The sequence below is a fragment of the Chrysochloris asiatica genome, unplaced genomic scaffold (assembly GCF_000296735.1).
Source record: "Chrysochloris asiatica unplaced genomic scaffold, ChrAsi1.0 scaffold00194, whole genome shotgun sequence".
Lineage (NCBI taxonomy): Eukaryota > Metazoa > Chordata > Mammalia > Afrosoricida > Chrysochloridae > Chrysochloris > Chrysochloris asiatica.
The window spans coordinates 4,861,598-4,878,792 of NW_006408712.1; the positions used below are offsets into that span (position 1 = coordinate 4,861,598).

General features: G+C 36.4%; 1 protein-coding gene across 1 annotated transcript in view; it reads left to right on the top strand.

Annotated features, from left to right (window-relative positions):
* The first annotated feature begins 283 nt into the window (after positions 1 to 283).
* The window catches only part of STYX (serine/threonine/tyrosine interacting protein), a 31,605-nt gene continuing 14,693 nt past the window's right edge, over positions 284 to 17,195 (top strand). The window contains exons 1-9 of the mRNA XM_006872358.1: positions 284 to 340; positions 5,266 to 5,298; positions 8,856 to 8,909; positions 11,423 to 11,520; positions 13,220 to 13,280; positions 13,945 to 13,981; positions 14,844 to 14,883; positions 14,965 to 15,015; positions 16,708 to 16,780. Of these exons, the coding sequence (XP_006872420.1) occupies positions 284 to 340; positions 5,266 to 5,298; positions 8,856 to 8,909; positions 11,423 to 11,520; positions 13,220 to 13,280; positions 13,945 to 13,981; positions 14,844 to 14,883; positions 14,965 to 15,015; positions 16,708 to 16,780 (504 nt within the window). The remainder of the gene's footprint in view (positions 341 to 5,265; positions 5,299 to 8,855; positions 8,910 to 11,422; positions 11,521 to 13,219; positions 13,281 to 13,944; positions 13,982 to 14,843; positions 14,884 to 14,964; positions 15,016 to 16,707; positions 16,781 to 17,195) is intronic.

Here is a 17,195-nt window from a genome sequence, read left to right on the forward strand (position 1 = left end):
CTGAGCCTGGGCGGCTTGAGGGCGCGGAGACACTGGGGAAGGGAGAAGCAGAAGCATGGCGGCCGGGTACGAGCCGCCTTACGGTCCTCATCCTGGTTGTCGTCGCCGCCGCCGCCGAAGTCGCCGGGAGCCTTTAGTCTGTGAGTGTTAGTTGTAAGCCTGCCGTTCACGCTCCAGCCCTCCGGTCCAGCGGCTCTCCTTTCGCCGCCACTGCCAGCTCGAGGGTCAAGTCGGCCGGGCAACTCGCCCTCTCACCCCACCCACCGGCCTGCGGGTCGGCACCATGGAGGACGTGAAGTTGGAATTTCCTTCGCTCCCACAGTGCAAAGAAGACGCCGAGGTGAGTCAACGCCCGCCGACTGCCACGCACAGGCCTCCCGTTGTGGCTCCTCGTTCGAGGGACGACCCAGGCCCCAACCGTCCAAGTCTCCAGCTTGGACGGGGCCTCGCTGCCGCCGGAGGGCGTCCCGGGACACCTGGGCGGAGCCCCCCGACCCCGGCCGCCGGAGTTCGTCTTCCTCCCCGAGACCCCCGCGCCGGGCTGCGCTGGCCGCTCTCCCCGATTTGGTGGTGGTGATGGTGGGGCGATCGCTTGGAAGCGCCCCTTGGCTGGAGGTCGAGGGCGCGTTGGAGGGAAGTAACCCCTTACTGCCTAGGAAACGCGAGGGTCAGGTTCTTTTTATCTTTAACTTCACTGGTGTCAGCGATCCGCTTGTGGGACACAGTGTGACCTCACGTGTGGAGTAGACCCGGAACCTGAACTTTCTAAATGTGCTTGCTAAAACTTCCCCCAAGTTTTGTGGTGTGTGTGGTTTTTTGTTTTTTTTCGAAGTAAGACCTGGAGCAGCCGAATGAAATGTCACAAAGGTAGCTTCCTTTTGAGTCTGCAGACTTTCATCAGAAATCTTGCTGTGACCAGAGAAGTTAAGATTGAGAGAAATACCTCCGTCTCCTTGAAGTATAATTCAGTATAATTGTTTTGACTGCACTTTACCTTCGCTGCCTAATAATGTCATTGGGATTTCTCACTTCCCCTAGCTATTGCTAGTTTAAAATACTTTAAAGTATTGTGGTGGCGGTGGTGTGTTGTGGAGTCCGTTCCAACACATAGTGACCCTGTATAGGGTTTTCAAGGCTGTAAATCTTGGGAGCAGAAAACCTCATCTTTCTCCCACTGAGCGACCGGTAGATTCGAACTGCTGACCTTGTTGTTAGCAGCCAAGCTCGCAATTCACTATGCTACCTGTTTAAAGTATGGTAGGCAACCAAATTTGAACTTTCTGAAGGCTAAGGATTAGCTCTCCTAGTGTGGCGCTGTATGATCAGCACTGGCAGTGAACCACAAGGTCGGCAGTTCAAGACTCACCAGCTGCTTTTGGGAAACCCTATATAGGCTCGCCATGAGCCGGAACCGAATTGCCAGCACTTGACAACAACAAAAGTAGCAACAGGACAAGGGGGTACTCCGAAGTAATTGAAAAAAATTAGTTAAGGTCTTTTTTCTAAGAGACGTTTTGATGTATATTTGAATATAAATTCTATTGAGTTCTGCATTTGGGGTTGACAGTTTTATTTGGAGTAAGGATGATTGGATTCTCACAGCATTGATAAGCTGTTTTAGGGAGGTAGGACTGGCTGTATTAGACTACTTGAGAATCTTAAAAAATGAAAGAAAAATAAAAGCCACAGACTTTACTGTACTGACATGAATCTCCAAATTACAGAAATTATACAATTATGTGTTTATCTCATAAACACTATGTACAATGTTACGGATACTATTAATAGATTGAATTGTGTCCCCCAGAAAATATGTTATCAATCTCCTAACCCCTGATTCTGAACAGAGATGATCTGGTGGCACAGTGGTTAAGTTCTCAGTTGGTTGCTGGAATCCACTCAGTGGCTCTGTGTGGGAAAAGACCTGGTTTTAATTCCATTTGGGAATGGGTCTTCTTTGTTATATTAATGAGTATTACTATCGGGTGTGAGTCAAGAGGTACATATTTTTTTTGAGATATGAAAAATCGAATTGTTAAGTGATGTCGAGTCATAGTGACCCTCTTTAGGGTTTCCAAGGAGCAACTGGTGAGCTTGAACTATGGAGCCTGTGGTCCAAACTGACTTTGCAGTAAAGGGCATTAACCCACAGCACCATATCAGATAGATGCCATGTCATGTGAAGATCACCAGGAAGCCCAGATCAAGAGAGAACGGTCTTCCTCAATACCCAATGAAGAGAAAATCTTCCCCTAAAGTTAGAAAAAGAATAGTTGAGAATATGACAACTCACTTTGAATTACCTAGAAAATTAAGGAAAGAATGGCAAATAGAAACAGAATTGATACCTTAAGGAGCTCTGGTAGCATAGTGGTTACGAATCGGTCTATGAACCTCAAGGTCAGCTTTTTGAAACTACCAGCTGTTCTGCGGGAGAAAGATGAGGCTTTCTGCTCCCATAAAGATTTACAATCTCGGAAACCTTGTACGGGGTCGCTATGGGTCAGAACCAACTCCACGACACATAACAACAACAATAACAAGTTAACATAGTAATGCAACGCTAGTAAATTATATGTAATGTTGTAAATTTAATTCTAAGCTTATTCCTTGTCATTAGTCAACTTGTGTCCCCCCAAAGTATGACAATTTGGCTAGACCATGAGTCCCAGTATTGTGTCATTATTTTCCATTTTGCGACTTATTCTAAATCCTGATCTCTGTGGTAACTTAGACAAGATTAGGGTATGTGTTAGATAGGTCACACTCTGATCCTATATAATGGAGATTTTTCATGGGGTATAGTCTGCATCACATTTTATCTTACGAGATATAAAAGAAAAGAGAAGCAAGCAGAAGAGGGACCTCAGTGTCACCAAGACAGAAGAGCTGGGAGCAGAGTGTATCCTTTGGGCTCGGGATCCTTGACTTGAGACCCTTCTAGACCTGGGGAAATATTATTACTAAGAGATACGGAGATTCCATATCTATAGATGTTTAAGGGACATAAGGACCTTCCCCCAATCAGACCCAGGAGACAGAAAAAGCCTTCCTCTAGATCTGGCATCCTGAATTTGGACTTCTAGCCTCCTACATTGTGAGAGAGTAAATTTCTGCTAGTTAAAGCCAGGAACTCGTGGTATCTTGTCATAGCAACAATATTAGATAACTACAACAAATACCCTACCCCAACCATTACCATTATTTTCTAACCAGAGCCACAGCTGAAAAAGGAAAGAGTACTCAGGTCTGTACGTTTGAGATGTCAATTATTTTCTTGTCTAGTTTGTCCTACAGTGAGGGTGCTGCCTTTTAGGGTACCAGTTTTTTTTGTGTTGTTGTTCGTAATCTGACTGTCCACTTTGAGCAGGCCTTAGGCTTTGTTTTATGTCTTACTTGGCCAGTGCCATTTAAAAGAAGGCCATGGTAAGTGTGTGGAACAGTTGGAACGAACTGACCATTTTGCTAATGGACATTTATTCTGCAATGAGTAAGTTACAGAATATTCAGAAAATCATATATGAGGGGGCTTCAAAAATGCAAAGATAATGGATGGACATTTCCCAGGTTGTGTCCAACTTATGGAGAACTCAGTACTTGCTCTTAATGTTAAGTAAATTTACTGTTATCTTCGAATTGATAACAGCAAATCCTTCACAATCACCTTTGCTTGCTGCCTTTATACCTCTTAAATCATAGAAAAGGCTTTTAGTCTTTTCTTGAACTAAGTAACCCGCTGCCAGTTGAGTCCATTCGGACTCTTAGTGACTCTATAGGATACAGTAAAATTGCCCCATAGAGTTTCCAAGGCTGTAATATTTATGGAAACTTAAAAAACCAGATGCACCTGTTCTGACTCACCTACATATCTGACTTAAAGACGCTTAGAAATGGCTCTCATTTGTAATACGAGGACTGCCTGTACTATGACAGTAATAAAAAGAAACAGCCATTGACACAACATGAATGAATCTCACAAATACTAGGTTGACTGAAGAAAGCTCAAGAATAGGCCAAATTAATCAGTGGTAGTCACCTCTGGAGAGTGGTAAGAAACATGAGGAAACTTTCTGGGATGATGAAAATGTGCATAGTGATTATATGGATGTACATATTTGTAAAAATTCATTGCCTTTTACATGCAGATTTGGGCATCTTAACATCTCAGTACATTATTTTATACCTCAATTTAAAAAGAACAGAAAGAAATCTAAGGCCATGAGATTGTAGCAGATGCTTTCAAGACAGTCTTTGTTTTGGTCCTTAATAGCCTTTCTGTGATGTACTTTCTTGTTGTTAGTTCAGCTGTGTACTTAAAGAGAGTATTATAAACATTTTAAAACTATCGTTATAGAGGGGGTTTCTCAGGGTTTATAATACATTTCTACAGTGGGAATTCCTGGGTTGTAATTAGTTAATGAAAAATGGCTGGAGGTTTTAGTCCACCCCGAGACACCTCAGAAGAAAGATCTATTTCTAAAAAAAATGAGCCATTGAATATCCTAGCGTTCACAGTTCTACTGTTAGCACACATGGGATTGCCTTGAGTTGAGATGGACTCTTGGCAACTGGTTTTCTACTCCATTGCTGGGATCAGTTTCTAAGATTAAAAACAAAAAAGCTTATTATTTGTTATTATTACTACTATTTATTATTCCGAGTTTTAGCAATAAATTTAGAAATTTTGTGAATGCAGTCTTTTTACAAATGAGAACTATCTGTTTTATATTTGAATTTTCACATCAGTTTACTGTAACTTTTTTTTCCTCCTGAACCTTTTAAATATTTTCTGTCTTTTGTCATTGACATTTTGCATTATTTTCCAACTGTTTAACATTGGTCTGCATTCTATGCTTTTGAGAAATATATCTGTGCAGTGAATTGAACTAAACAGAATTTTAAACCCAAAGACATGGGAAAGACTTTGATAAATATTTGGCAGTTTACATCAGAAATGGCAGGTACCTGTCACATACCATTCTTTTGTCTTTCATCCATTGCAGTGATTGCTCATTGATCACAGAAGTCACTTCTTGCCCAGTTTTTCTCCACATAGTGCTTTAGGTGTCTAATTTTTGTTTCTTGACACTTAAATTTTCAGGTATTTGTGAAGCCAATTGTATCTATTATCTTTATAGAACATTCTTAAAATACAATATTTTAAAAAATTCACATACTTGTATGTCACATATGTAACTTTTAATTAGTGACATTTGTATGACGTTTACTTTTATCCCTGTGTTTTTTCTTTTTCTATTTTTTAAGGAGTGGACCTATCCTATGAGGCGAGAGATGCAGGTATGACAAGTTATTTTCAGTCCAAGCCAAGTCATTATCTTCAAGCATCTGCTGTTTGAAAGGCACACTTCCAGAAACTGGAGATTCAGCATGCATCAGACAAAGTTCTTGCTTTGGAAACATTATTAGTCTCATGATTTTGACACAAGTGAATGAATAATTAAAGAGGAGAGGGCCAAGAACAAGGAAGGAGCTCTTGGATGGAGGAACAAGCAAGGAGTGAGGCTAGAAAGTCAGTATAAGTTTGCAGCCCAGGGCAATGGCAAGTATTAGAACAGACAGGACTCCAGAAGGTTTGAAAACAGAGCTGAGTAGATCCTGGGATCAGGCTTGAAGTCTTTAGTCTGTAACCATTATGCTCCCAGGAATTATCAGTCTGAATACAGAAAGCCAAATCAGGATACAGCAAAAAGTACAGCAAAAGGAGAGTCAGGCAAGAAAGTGCCAGCAAAGTGTAAAAGATACAGGAAGAGAAAGAAATACAGAGGAAAGGGAGTAAAAGGTATTAAAAATTAAATTTTTAGTTTAGTGGTGGTGCTGATGTGTTGTGGAGTTGGTTCCGACTCATAGTGGTGACCTTGTCTAGGGTTTCCGAGGCTGTAAATCTTTATGGGAGCAGAAAGCCTCATCTTTCTTCCGTAGAACTGCTGGTAGTTTCGAACTGCTGACCATGAGATTAGCAGCCTGATTCGTAACCACTGTGTTACCAGAGCTCCTGTGAATTTTCAGTTTAGCCCCAGTATTCTATTCAGTAATAGAAACAAATTAAGAAAAATACTTTTGCTATGGAAGAAACAAAACACCCCACTGCTGTGGATTGGGTCTGGTTCATAATGACCCACAGGACAGAACAGAAGTGCCCATAGGGTTCCCAAGGCTGCAAAGCTTGACAGAAGCAGACTTGCTACATGTTTTCTCCCTCTGAGTGGCTAGTGGGTTCAAGCTGTTGACCTTTTGGTTGGCAGCCAAGAGCTTTAACCACTGCACCACTAGGGATCCACATAGAAGTTGTTATTAGTGCTGTTGAGTCAGTTTTGACTCATAGTGACTCTGTTTAGGGTTTCCAAGGAGTGGCTGGTGAATATGAACCACTGACCTTGTGGTTCAAACTGACCTTGCAGTTCAGTGCATTATCCCACAGTGCCACACCAGGACTCCCCATATAGAAGAGTCATGTCATGTCAAAATGCTATGTTTTAAAGAAAGTGATGATATACCATTTTTATGCCAAGAGGATAATAGTTTCCAGTTCAATTTTTGTTTCAGGGAGTAAAAAATTACCTAATAAACACAGTTCAACTAATCAGATAGAATGAATGAGAAAAAAGGTGTGCTTTTTACAAATATTTAGAATAAATATTGTGAGTGTTAATGTTGATTATCTTACGATAAGACATCATAGGGCCCGACAGCATTTCATTTTGCTATTCATAAAGTTGCTATGAACTGGAGCTGACTTGATGGCAACGAACAACAATAATGATACTGATTTGTACTTTGTTTGGTTAATTTTAGATCTACAGGTTTCATTTAAATCACCAGATTTGTTTACATTGTTGGGATTTGAGCTCAAAAATGTTAAACCTGATGCATATTTCCTGTGTTGAAGCTATATAATAACAATAAAAATGTTTTACAGCTACATAGGATGTGAGTTATATTCAAGAGGCTAATATAGTTTTGTGTGTAATTGAAATATTAAAAAAAATTTTTAGAAAATGTTGCCTTTTCCTTAGAAAGTGTAAGTGCAACATTAGCCTAGGTGCGGTTTGCTTTTCTGTATAAAGTAAGTCAATCTTTCTGATAATGATTTCTAGTCAATTTCCATAATTAAGTCCAGTTTGGAAATAATTAAAATGATAGCTAATCCTGATAGTAGCATAATTTTCTTTTCATTTCATACTATTTATAGTCAACTCTGCTAGCCCCAGAATCATACAATGTCTCCCATTTTTTTGGTGCTATGGAGAATGGGAAAGATAAGTCAAACATTCCCAAAAGAAACTGGTAGAAACCATACCTATTCACAAGTAATTATGTCTTATGTCCTTGGGAAGTGCAAATGGTTAACATTCTCCACAGTTAACCTAAAAGTTGACATTTGATTCTACCCAGAGTTGCAATCTACTTCAGAAAATTCAACCATGGGAAACTGAGTCAGAATAAACTCAACAGTAATGATTTTATAGAACTAAACTATAAGATCATACTTCATTAGTATCCTTTGTTGTTAAGTCCATTTCCACTCAGTAACCCTGTATAGGGTTTCTGAGGAGCAGCAGTGGATTTGAACTGCCTACCTTTTGGTTCAATCCACTTTATGATCCAATGCTTATCCTATAGTGTCTCACCAGAACTCCATATATACTAGGGTATATTAAAATCTAAACTCCTATAGTAGCACTGTAGGATCAGTATTAGACTGTGAACCACAAGTTTGACAGTTTAAACCCACCAGCTGCTCCTTGGAAACCCCATACAGGGTTGCTATGAGTCGGAAACAACTCGATGGCACTTAACGACAGCAATAAAAATAATATATCCCGGAATCGTGGTGTGATGTTGTAGTATAAGTACTGGACTGCTAGCCACCAGGTTGGTGATTTAAACTCACCAGTCGTTCCTTGGAAAACTATTATAGGTCACTATGAGTCAGAATCGACTCAGCGACCCTAACAACAACAAATGATACATCCCGATCAAAAGCTTTCTATATTGAACTTGAGGTTGGCATTGGATAGGTAATAGTTTGTTGAAGCTATCAGAAGGCAAAATTTGGTATTGAATTTTTTTTTAATTTGTGATTAATAGTATTTCTTTTATAAATAATTTTGATCCTTTTGTATCTTAAGCTCTTTTGATTTGGTTTTGTGTAATTCTAAGGAGTTGATTTTCTTTATGCCTGTTTTATTTCTGAACTATAGCATACATAATACAATGAAATTTAAAAGAGATTTTATTAATTTATGAGTCCTGGTGGTACAGTGGCTAAAGCACTTGGCTGCTAACCAAAAGACAGTTCAAATTCTCCATTTGCTCTGTGGGAGAAAGATGGTGGCCATCTACTTCCATAAAGAGAATAGCTTTTTGAGTCCTGTGGGGCAGTCGTACTGGTACATACATGGTTGCTGTGAGTCACTGTTGACTCAGTGGCATGGCAGTGGGTTTGGTTTGGGATTTTATTAATCTTAGAGAAGGCAACATAGTGTTGCTGTTGTTAAATGTCATCAAGTTGGTTCATAGCGACCTGTCTAGGGTTTCTGAGGGATGGCTGCTACAAGTCCTGATTCTACCCAAACTGCTTATACAAAGCATGTGACTTTTCAGAACTATATTAAATTTTGAATGTCTCATTTGATATTATGAAACACATGTACACTTTCCTTCTCAATCATTTGTTCTACGTCTAGGAAATGCCATCTGAATAATAAGCTTTTAAGTTTTTTTATTATTATTATTATTTTTATTTAAACTGAAAATATCACACAGATCCAGTTTTATCATATGTAGTGTGTAGATTTAATTTTTGATAGTAAATTTCTCTTTTTTTTCCGTAGGAAATTTTACCTGGATTGTTTTTAGGCCCATATTCTTCTGCTATGAAAAGCAAGGTATGGACATTAGGTTCAATCGAAGACTTCATTAACAAACTTTTCTGGAATGTTAAAGGTAGTAATAGTTTAATATTAGTGCAAAGTCTCAGATATTTTACATTAACATTCATTGTCACTCTTATCTGTTTCCCAATTTTACTTGGTCAGTGGTTCTCAAGAATTTCACCACAAATTACAAATGAGTTATTTTGATTTTTCTTTTGAAATCCATTTTTGAAAGAATGATGGAGCAACTGGCCATTATTTAATAATGTATTTGTCCTCTGAAATAGTAAACATCTGTAATTGCTTGTAATTGCTGACTTTCTAGTTTCTGAACGATATGAGATGCAACTAAAGTCCAAAATAAGGAAATTATTTAATATTTTAGTCTTTAAATTTAATAAATTTAGTCATTCCTTATTAAGAGTAAGAGTGTTGTGTTTTACTTAAAGTGACTCAAATTTCATTTATGTTTTTGCAGACTTTAGAGGTCTGAGTGCTCCCAGTTAGAAAGCATTGCACCATATACAAGGGAGTTTCAAAAGTTGGTGGGAAAATGGAACTGAAATAAAGTGGATTTTTTCCACAAATTTTATGAAACCCCCTCGTAGAGGTCTTATGGAATCAATTGAATTAATGGGCTGCTTTAGTTTTACCAAGGATCCCTGGTGGAGCAGTGGGCTAGGCTTTGAGCTACTTACTGCAAGGTCAGCAATTCATACCCCCCAGCTCCTTTGTAGGATTTAGATAAGGCAGTCTGCTTTTATAGATTCACAATATCAGAAACCCTATGGAGCAGTTTTACTCTGTTGTATATGATCACTAAGAATCAGAATTGACCAAATAGCCATGGATTTGGTTTTGGTCTTATAGTTGTATGGTATCATACCTACCCACAGTTGACTATAGTTTTAAACCTTCATTTTGTGATTTAATATTTTAAGTTTTAGGTGATTAGAAGTTTTCGTGAGTTTCAGTCACTCCTTTTGAAATCAGATGCTTTGTTTTTGACGAGGCATAGCAAAGAGGAGTGGTGGTCATTTTGATGACCATTATTAGGTTGTAATGAATTAGGGAAAGAGCCTTGATGGTGCATTGATTAAATGGTTGGCTGCTCATAACGGAAAGGTAGGCAGTTTGAACCAGCTGGCTCCCCTGTGGTAGAAGAATAGTAGGGGCATTTGGCAGTTTGCTTCCTTAAAGATTATAGCCTTAGAAACTCTTTGGTCAGTTTTGCTGTCTTATAGGGCTACTTATGAGTCAGAATCAACTTTTGGACAAGGCTTTTTTTTCCCCCAAAGTATTAGGGAGAGGGTAAGCACTGCACTTTATAAATATGCCTATTATAGTGTTCTTCATGTTACAGTATAAGTATTTGTTTACAAATTTTCCCTCGATTTCATTGTAGGGTTATTAGAGTATGGAGTTACATTTGTTAAGTGTGGTCGAGTTGGTTCTAACACATAGTGACCCTGCATAGGGTTTCTGAGACTAAATCTTGGTGGGAGCTGAAAGCTTCAACTTTTCTCTTGCTGAGCATCTGGTGGATTTGAACTGTAGACTTTGTGGTTTGTAGTCTAGTGCTTATCGTATGGAGCCACCACGCTCCTCCAGGCACTGCTACACATAGTAAATATGGGGTAGTGAACAAACAAAAATGCTTGCTCTCATGGAATTTGCATGTTAGTCTATGACATAACATGAATCTATAAATTTATTGAAACCTATAATCACTGGCAAATAAAAATTGTTTGGTAATTTCTAGAATTGACAAGTTAAATTGCTTAAAATATAGAATAGTGAATGTTGGTTAAAGATTGTGAAAATAGCTACCATTTAGTAAACAGTTGCAATGTGCCAGGCACTGTGCTAAACAAACACTTTGTCTATAATTTTCACAATCATTCAGTAAATGGGTAATATTTTCACCATTTACATACAAAGAAACTGGGCCATTGGTAGAGGTATAATTTAAAGTGTAGGTGCTCATGACTCCAAAGGCCAGGTTTTTAACCTCTATATAGTACTGTTTCCCAAGTAAATTGTGTTTAAGATCACATCTGCCTGTAAAAGATGTAAACTATGTTCTTTTTAGCTTTCTGAGATGCATAGTAGACGCTTGAACAACACAGTAGTTTAAACTGCATGGGTCCATTTATATGAAGTTTTTTTTTTAATGCTATGTGACAGTAACAATCTCTCTCTATATGAGCACTTTGCCTCTCCAGTTAATTGCAAGTCTGTTTCAGTAAATGTGATATTTCACATATTTTTCTGTGTTAGTGCAATGCTTTTGTTGTTGTTAAGTGCCGTCGAGTCGGTTCCGACCCATAGTGACCCTGTACAGGGTTTTGATATAAACCTTTAATCACCCCACAGGACTTTCATAAAGTACTACTAAGGATGCTGGAATGCTCCCAAGAAGCAGAGAAAAGTCATTGTATTACAAGAAAACGTTGAATTGTTTGATATGTTATAGTTATATATGTTTTTCTTTACCTGTTTCATCTCTCTCTTTTTTTTAATAGCTACCTATACTACAGAAACATGGAATAACCCACATAATATGCATAAGACAAAATATTGAAGCAAACTTTATTAAACCAAACTTTCAACAGTTATTTAGGTAAGAATTAAGGACATGATATATAAAAACATTAATTACATAGATAATCATTTTCTGTCCCTGTTTATGTGTTTCCTATACAAGCTAATAGATGTTATACATTGTTGTCCAGAGAGTTGTACTATACTACATTCCCACTACAGGTGTATAAAATTGACTCTATGCTTGGAATTTCACCAGGATAGAATTATAAAGCAGCTTACATTTTCCCCAGTTTGTTGGAGTAAAAATGGTGTCTCATGTATTTTAATTTGTTTTTTTATTTATCTTGTAGTGAGTGAGGTTGTATCTCTAAAGGTGGTTAATGTTCTTTAACTTTTCATTAGTTATTTAAAATAAAGAATATTTTACAAATGAAAGTAAGTCTCTTGAAAGCCAGTCATCCAGCTTTCCTCCTGGGAGGCAGCTACTATTTTCCTTGGCTATCATTCTACAGATACTGTGTATAAGAACATATATATTTAAAAATAATGCTGTATCTTAAAAATAATGCTGTATCTTAAACTGTTTGTTAAAATGAAAGCAGCCTAAAATATATTGTATTAATGTGCAACAGAATGGTATAGAATTATGAAAATGAATGAAGTATGTTTATGTACATTGATATGAAAAAGTCACTGAGATTTATTACATGAAAAAGCAAGGTGCAGAACCAGGTGTATGCTTTCAATGTATTAAATTATATATGCATTTATGCAAAGCAATTTATATATACACATACGTAAACTTGCTTAGAAAATTTCTTAACAGTCTAAAAGCTTGACACTTTTTCTGAGCAGTAATGTCTATATTCTCATATATATAAAAATCTTTCTTTGCTCTCTCTGTTTAAAGTTACTTACTAAAGAAAATGAAAATGGAAATGTCTTTTTAAGAGCAATCCTATTCACTTACACTTTGTAAAGTAATATAATTTTTGGTTATTATTCTGGTGCAGGCTCTATCATAGTGGAGGGACTCTTTCTTTTTAGACTTAGTATACTATTCTACGTATTGCTGGTATTTCTAGTATTTCATGACATTCAAAATGGTATGCATTAAAATGTTTCAGTTTTACTCTGGATTTTTTTTGTCTTCTGTATATCATCTAGGTCTACCCAAATACTTCAGGATAGAGTCATTGTCTGTCCTTGTAGTTTTTCTGTTGTATTTTCCTTGGATCCTGAGATTTAACTTTCATGGAATACCTCTGAATTTATTGAAGTTACTGGTTGCTGTCTAAATGATCATTAAAGAACTGTAATCTTTAAAGGAATATTAACCTTAGTAATTAATGTCTTTATTAGTTAATAAATTAGTGGTTCTAGGAAGGTTAGAAATGGAAGGTTTTCATAAAATATGTATCACAGTAATAATGCCTTCCTTTAAATGTTTTCCAAAGTATAAAATTCCCGGACAGGTGGTTCCTTAGCAAACAAAGGACCTTCAGACCTCTGCCTTTTATTTTATGAACTCCTTTTCTTTCAAAGCTTCAGCCTTCATCTCAGTTGTCCTCTGTAGGATTATGAGGATGAGTGGTCCTAGGACCACCTAGAAAAGCATCTTTTATTTTCTGGGTCCACTCTGATCTAGAGGAAGGATTATTGCTTATAATTTTTCTGTTTTCATGACTGCCAAGTGGTTTTCAAAGTTAACTTTTTAATATGTACATATGAGTGTTGTTTGAAATTATTCTTACCACAGAATAATCTGTTTTCAGGTATTTAGTCTTGGACATTGCAGATAATCCAGTTGAAAATATAATACGTTTTTTCCCAATGGTAGGTATCTGTATTTTAATATTTAAAATGTATATATGATTTGGTATTCTAATTGTAGTTCTAAAGCTTAATGCTAGTGAAACATAGTTCTTTCTTGTACTACCTTTTGTTTCCTATGATTAAATTGTAGGGTAAATTTTTAAAGAAGATTTTTACATAGACTTTTAATGATCTCTAAAATGTGTGAAATCACATTTTGTATTCGAATTAAATATTAGCTTTGTCAGCTGGGGACTTTAGACACAGAAAGGGAGAGGGGCTGTGTGCTAATGAACGGTGGGGGGTGGGGCAGGCTTGCAGGGTATACCTTTTGGTTGGTTGATGATGCATGGAGGGGATTGTAACCATGGCAGTGAAATGATATACACAATGATATACACAATAGGATGACTGTAAAACTAATGTTCTCCCATGTAAACTGTCACATAATTCACAATAAAATAGTTAAAAAAATTTTTTTAGCTTTGCAAAATTTTTTTTTTTTTTTTTTACTTGTTACAGTTAGATTTTTGTAGCATTTTGGAAGTTCTTGAATTAACATAATTTTTATTCCTGTAAATTAACAGAAATTTTTCTTATTTTCAGCATATTTGTTTCACTTAATAAGTGTATTCTATGGTTCTGTTTGACTCATATGTTGTATTGTAACTTATTTTGCCTTCAGACTAAAGAGTTTATTGATGGAAGCTTACAAACTGGAGGTAAATGATATATCCTTTACTTAGTTAATATTTAATTTTAGGGAATATTATTTGTTAGGTTTTTTTTTAGTCTTTAAAAAATTTTTAATTAAAAATTTTTTAATAGTCTTTAAATTTTAATATTTTAAAAATAATATTTAGAAATATTATTTGGTAGGTTTTTTTTTTTTAAGTATAGTCTTAAAGTTGTGATTGTATATGGTAGTTGTTGCTATGTGCTTACAAGTTGGTTCTGACTCAGCAACTTTGTATATAGGGTTTCCAAGGAGTGACTAGTGGGTTTGAACTGATGACCTTGTGGTTAATATTGCAGTGCTTATCCTATAGCATCACATCTGGACTACATATAATCGAGTATACCAAATTTTAATTTTTACAGTTAACTGCATTTAGATGATATTGTTAAGTGCTGTCAAGTCGGTTTTAACTCAGTGACCCTATATAGGGTTTCCGAGGAAGTGGCTGATAGGTTTGAACCGCCACCCTTGCTATTTAGGCTGACCTTGTGCTCTAATGCATTAACCTACAGTGCCACACCAGGACTCTCATATAAGCTTGGTAAATATCCCTGTGGAACTCTCCAAATTGTTTCAGCTTTAAATCTCTTTCATCTTAAAGTCCTGGTGTGATGAAGTTCAACCCTACCAGCTACTTCTTGGCAATCATATACCAGGTCACTGTGAGTAGATGGCACTTGACAACAATAGCTGTTATATATAATTGCAACTTCTGTGTATGTGTATAATATAAAATATTTTTAAAAACAGTTGTTTTAACTATGGCATGAAGTATGGTTTGAAATACATTTTAGCTATTGAATCAGGTTTCTATCAGAATACTTTTTTTGTCCCCTGCCTCTCAGGAAAAGTTCTCATCCATGGAAATGCAGGGATCTCCAGGAGGTATGAAGTTAGAGATTATCTTTCTTTTAGTATTTTAGTAATGAGTTGTGTAATTTTCATAAAGTTTCTTTCTCTTTTCAGTGCTGCCTTTGTTATTGCATACATAATGGAAACATTTGGAATGAAGTACAGGTAAGAAAGTATTCTGAAACCTAGCTACGATGTAAATTCTCATCAAAATGGCACTTCTAATAGAGAGGAATTGTACGTTTGGAGTTAATATTCCTTGTGATTATATCATCCAGTTATATTTGATTAAACAGGTTGTTATAGCTCAGATCTGCTTAGCCTAATATTTTTTTGGTTTTATGGGACTAGTGCTAACTGTTGTTATTTTAAGAAACCAAAGTAACACTGATATATTACTTACCTACCACTAGTTTGTTGTTAAGTGCCCTTGAGTCCGATCCATGGTGACCCTGTGTAGGGTGTCCAAGCAGTGGCTAGTGAGTTTCAACCACTGACCTTGTGGTTCAAATGACTTTTCAGTCTAGTGCATTAACCTCCAGTACCATATCAGGACTCCTATACTACTAGAGAAGTATCTGAGTTGAAAAACTTTGGGGAACAAATGTTGTTAGTAGTTTTCATAGCTTAAAAACTTATGTTTTCCTGTGATAACCTTTGTTTAGCTTCTATTCAGGTCAGTGTAGTCTTTTCTACACATAAGCCATAAATTAAAAATTAAAAATGTTCTTGCTAAAAGGAAACAAAGGTATGACTTCATACAGTGATTGCTTTTCTTCACTTTCTTATTGTACAAATTAGAAATCTTGGAAAAGTCATGGATACCTCCTTCACTTATTTCATCATATTCCAAATGATACATTACCAAAACCTGTCTGTTCTATAGCCTAAATATATTTTTAAATCTTGCCTTCTGTCTCCTCCATCACCCTTCTAGTCTCCTAATCGAGTAATAGGCTTTTAGTGGTCTCATTTATTCTTTCCATTTCCAGTATGTTCTATTCTCCATACTACATACAGTTGAGCTGATGTTTTTTAAAACTATAAACCTGATCATAAAAATTCTCAAAGTTTTCTGATACTTGATAAATTTTAGCATGGTCAAGGAAACATTGTATGACATCATCTTCTTAGTCCTTACACCATATTTCTTATCACTCTTTTCCACATGGACTATGTTCAATATTGTTGTTAAGTACCATCAAGTCTGTTCTAACTCGTAACAATCCTGTATCAGGTTTCCAAGGCTCAGGTGGTGAACTTGAACCGCCGACCTTGTGGTTCAAACCAACCTTGCAGTACAGTGCTTTATCAACCCCCCGACACCACATCAGGATTCCATGTTTAGCATTAGATTTACACTAACACATTCATATGCTTGTTAGGTTTTTTTTTTATATGCTTTATTTTTATAATGAAAAATGTGCTTAAAAATAATGTTTATAGGAATATTTGAAAACAACAAATGCTTTGTTTACATAATTGAAAAAGATTTAATATGCTTTGATGGACTTCACCTTTTGTATGTTCTCTTTTTTATTTTATATTATGTCCTTAATAATAATAACAATGTTCATTGTACTAGTTTTTTTTTCTTTTTTCATTTATGCCTCAAAGTAACACAAAGTAGATAAGTATTAATAATAACTTTGTGTTGCTTTGTAAAGAGAAGAACTGTGATAATCAGTTTGACTATGCTGTTGATTTTTTTCTAACTATAGTTCACTATCTTGTGTAATACAAGTCATTTAGTTATGGTTTTCTATATTAGGTACATTTTTTAAAGTAAGGTCTTATTTTAGATTGAATGGAAATTCATGAAAATGTAATGCCATCTTGTTAATGTTTGCTTTCCAGAGATGCATTTGCTTATGTTCAAGAAAGAAGATTTTGTATTAATCCTAATGCTGGATTTGTTCACCAACTTCAGGTAACTTTTATTCTTCATTAAGGCAGTCAAGAAACAGGGTAGCTAAAATTATATCTTCATGGAATCTAAGTATAGAATGTGCTTAGCTACTACTTAAAATTGTCATAGTCTGATCAATTTGACCCTTTATCACATGTTTAAATCCAATTTAAAATACTTCCTTTTATTGTGAATTGAGTAAGGATTTACAAACCAGAACATCAGCTTTACATTCAACAAATCATACACTTTGTTTCATCTCGACATTTATAATCCCCTCCATGTAAGAGCAGTTATCCTGCTTCCTCCCTGTGATTCCTATTTACATTGCATCCACCTTCCTATCCCTTCTCAACTTTATCCTTAGGAAGATGTTGCCTTTTCATTTTGAATGATTGGCCATTCCATGGTGAGCATACCTTGCTAGTATTGTTGT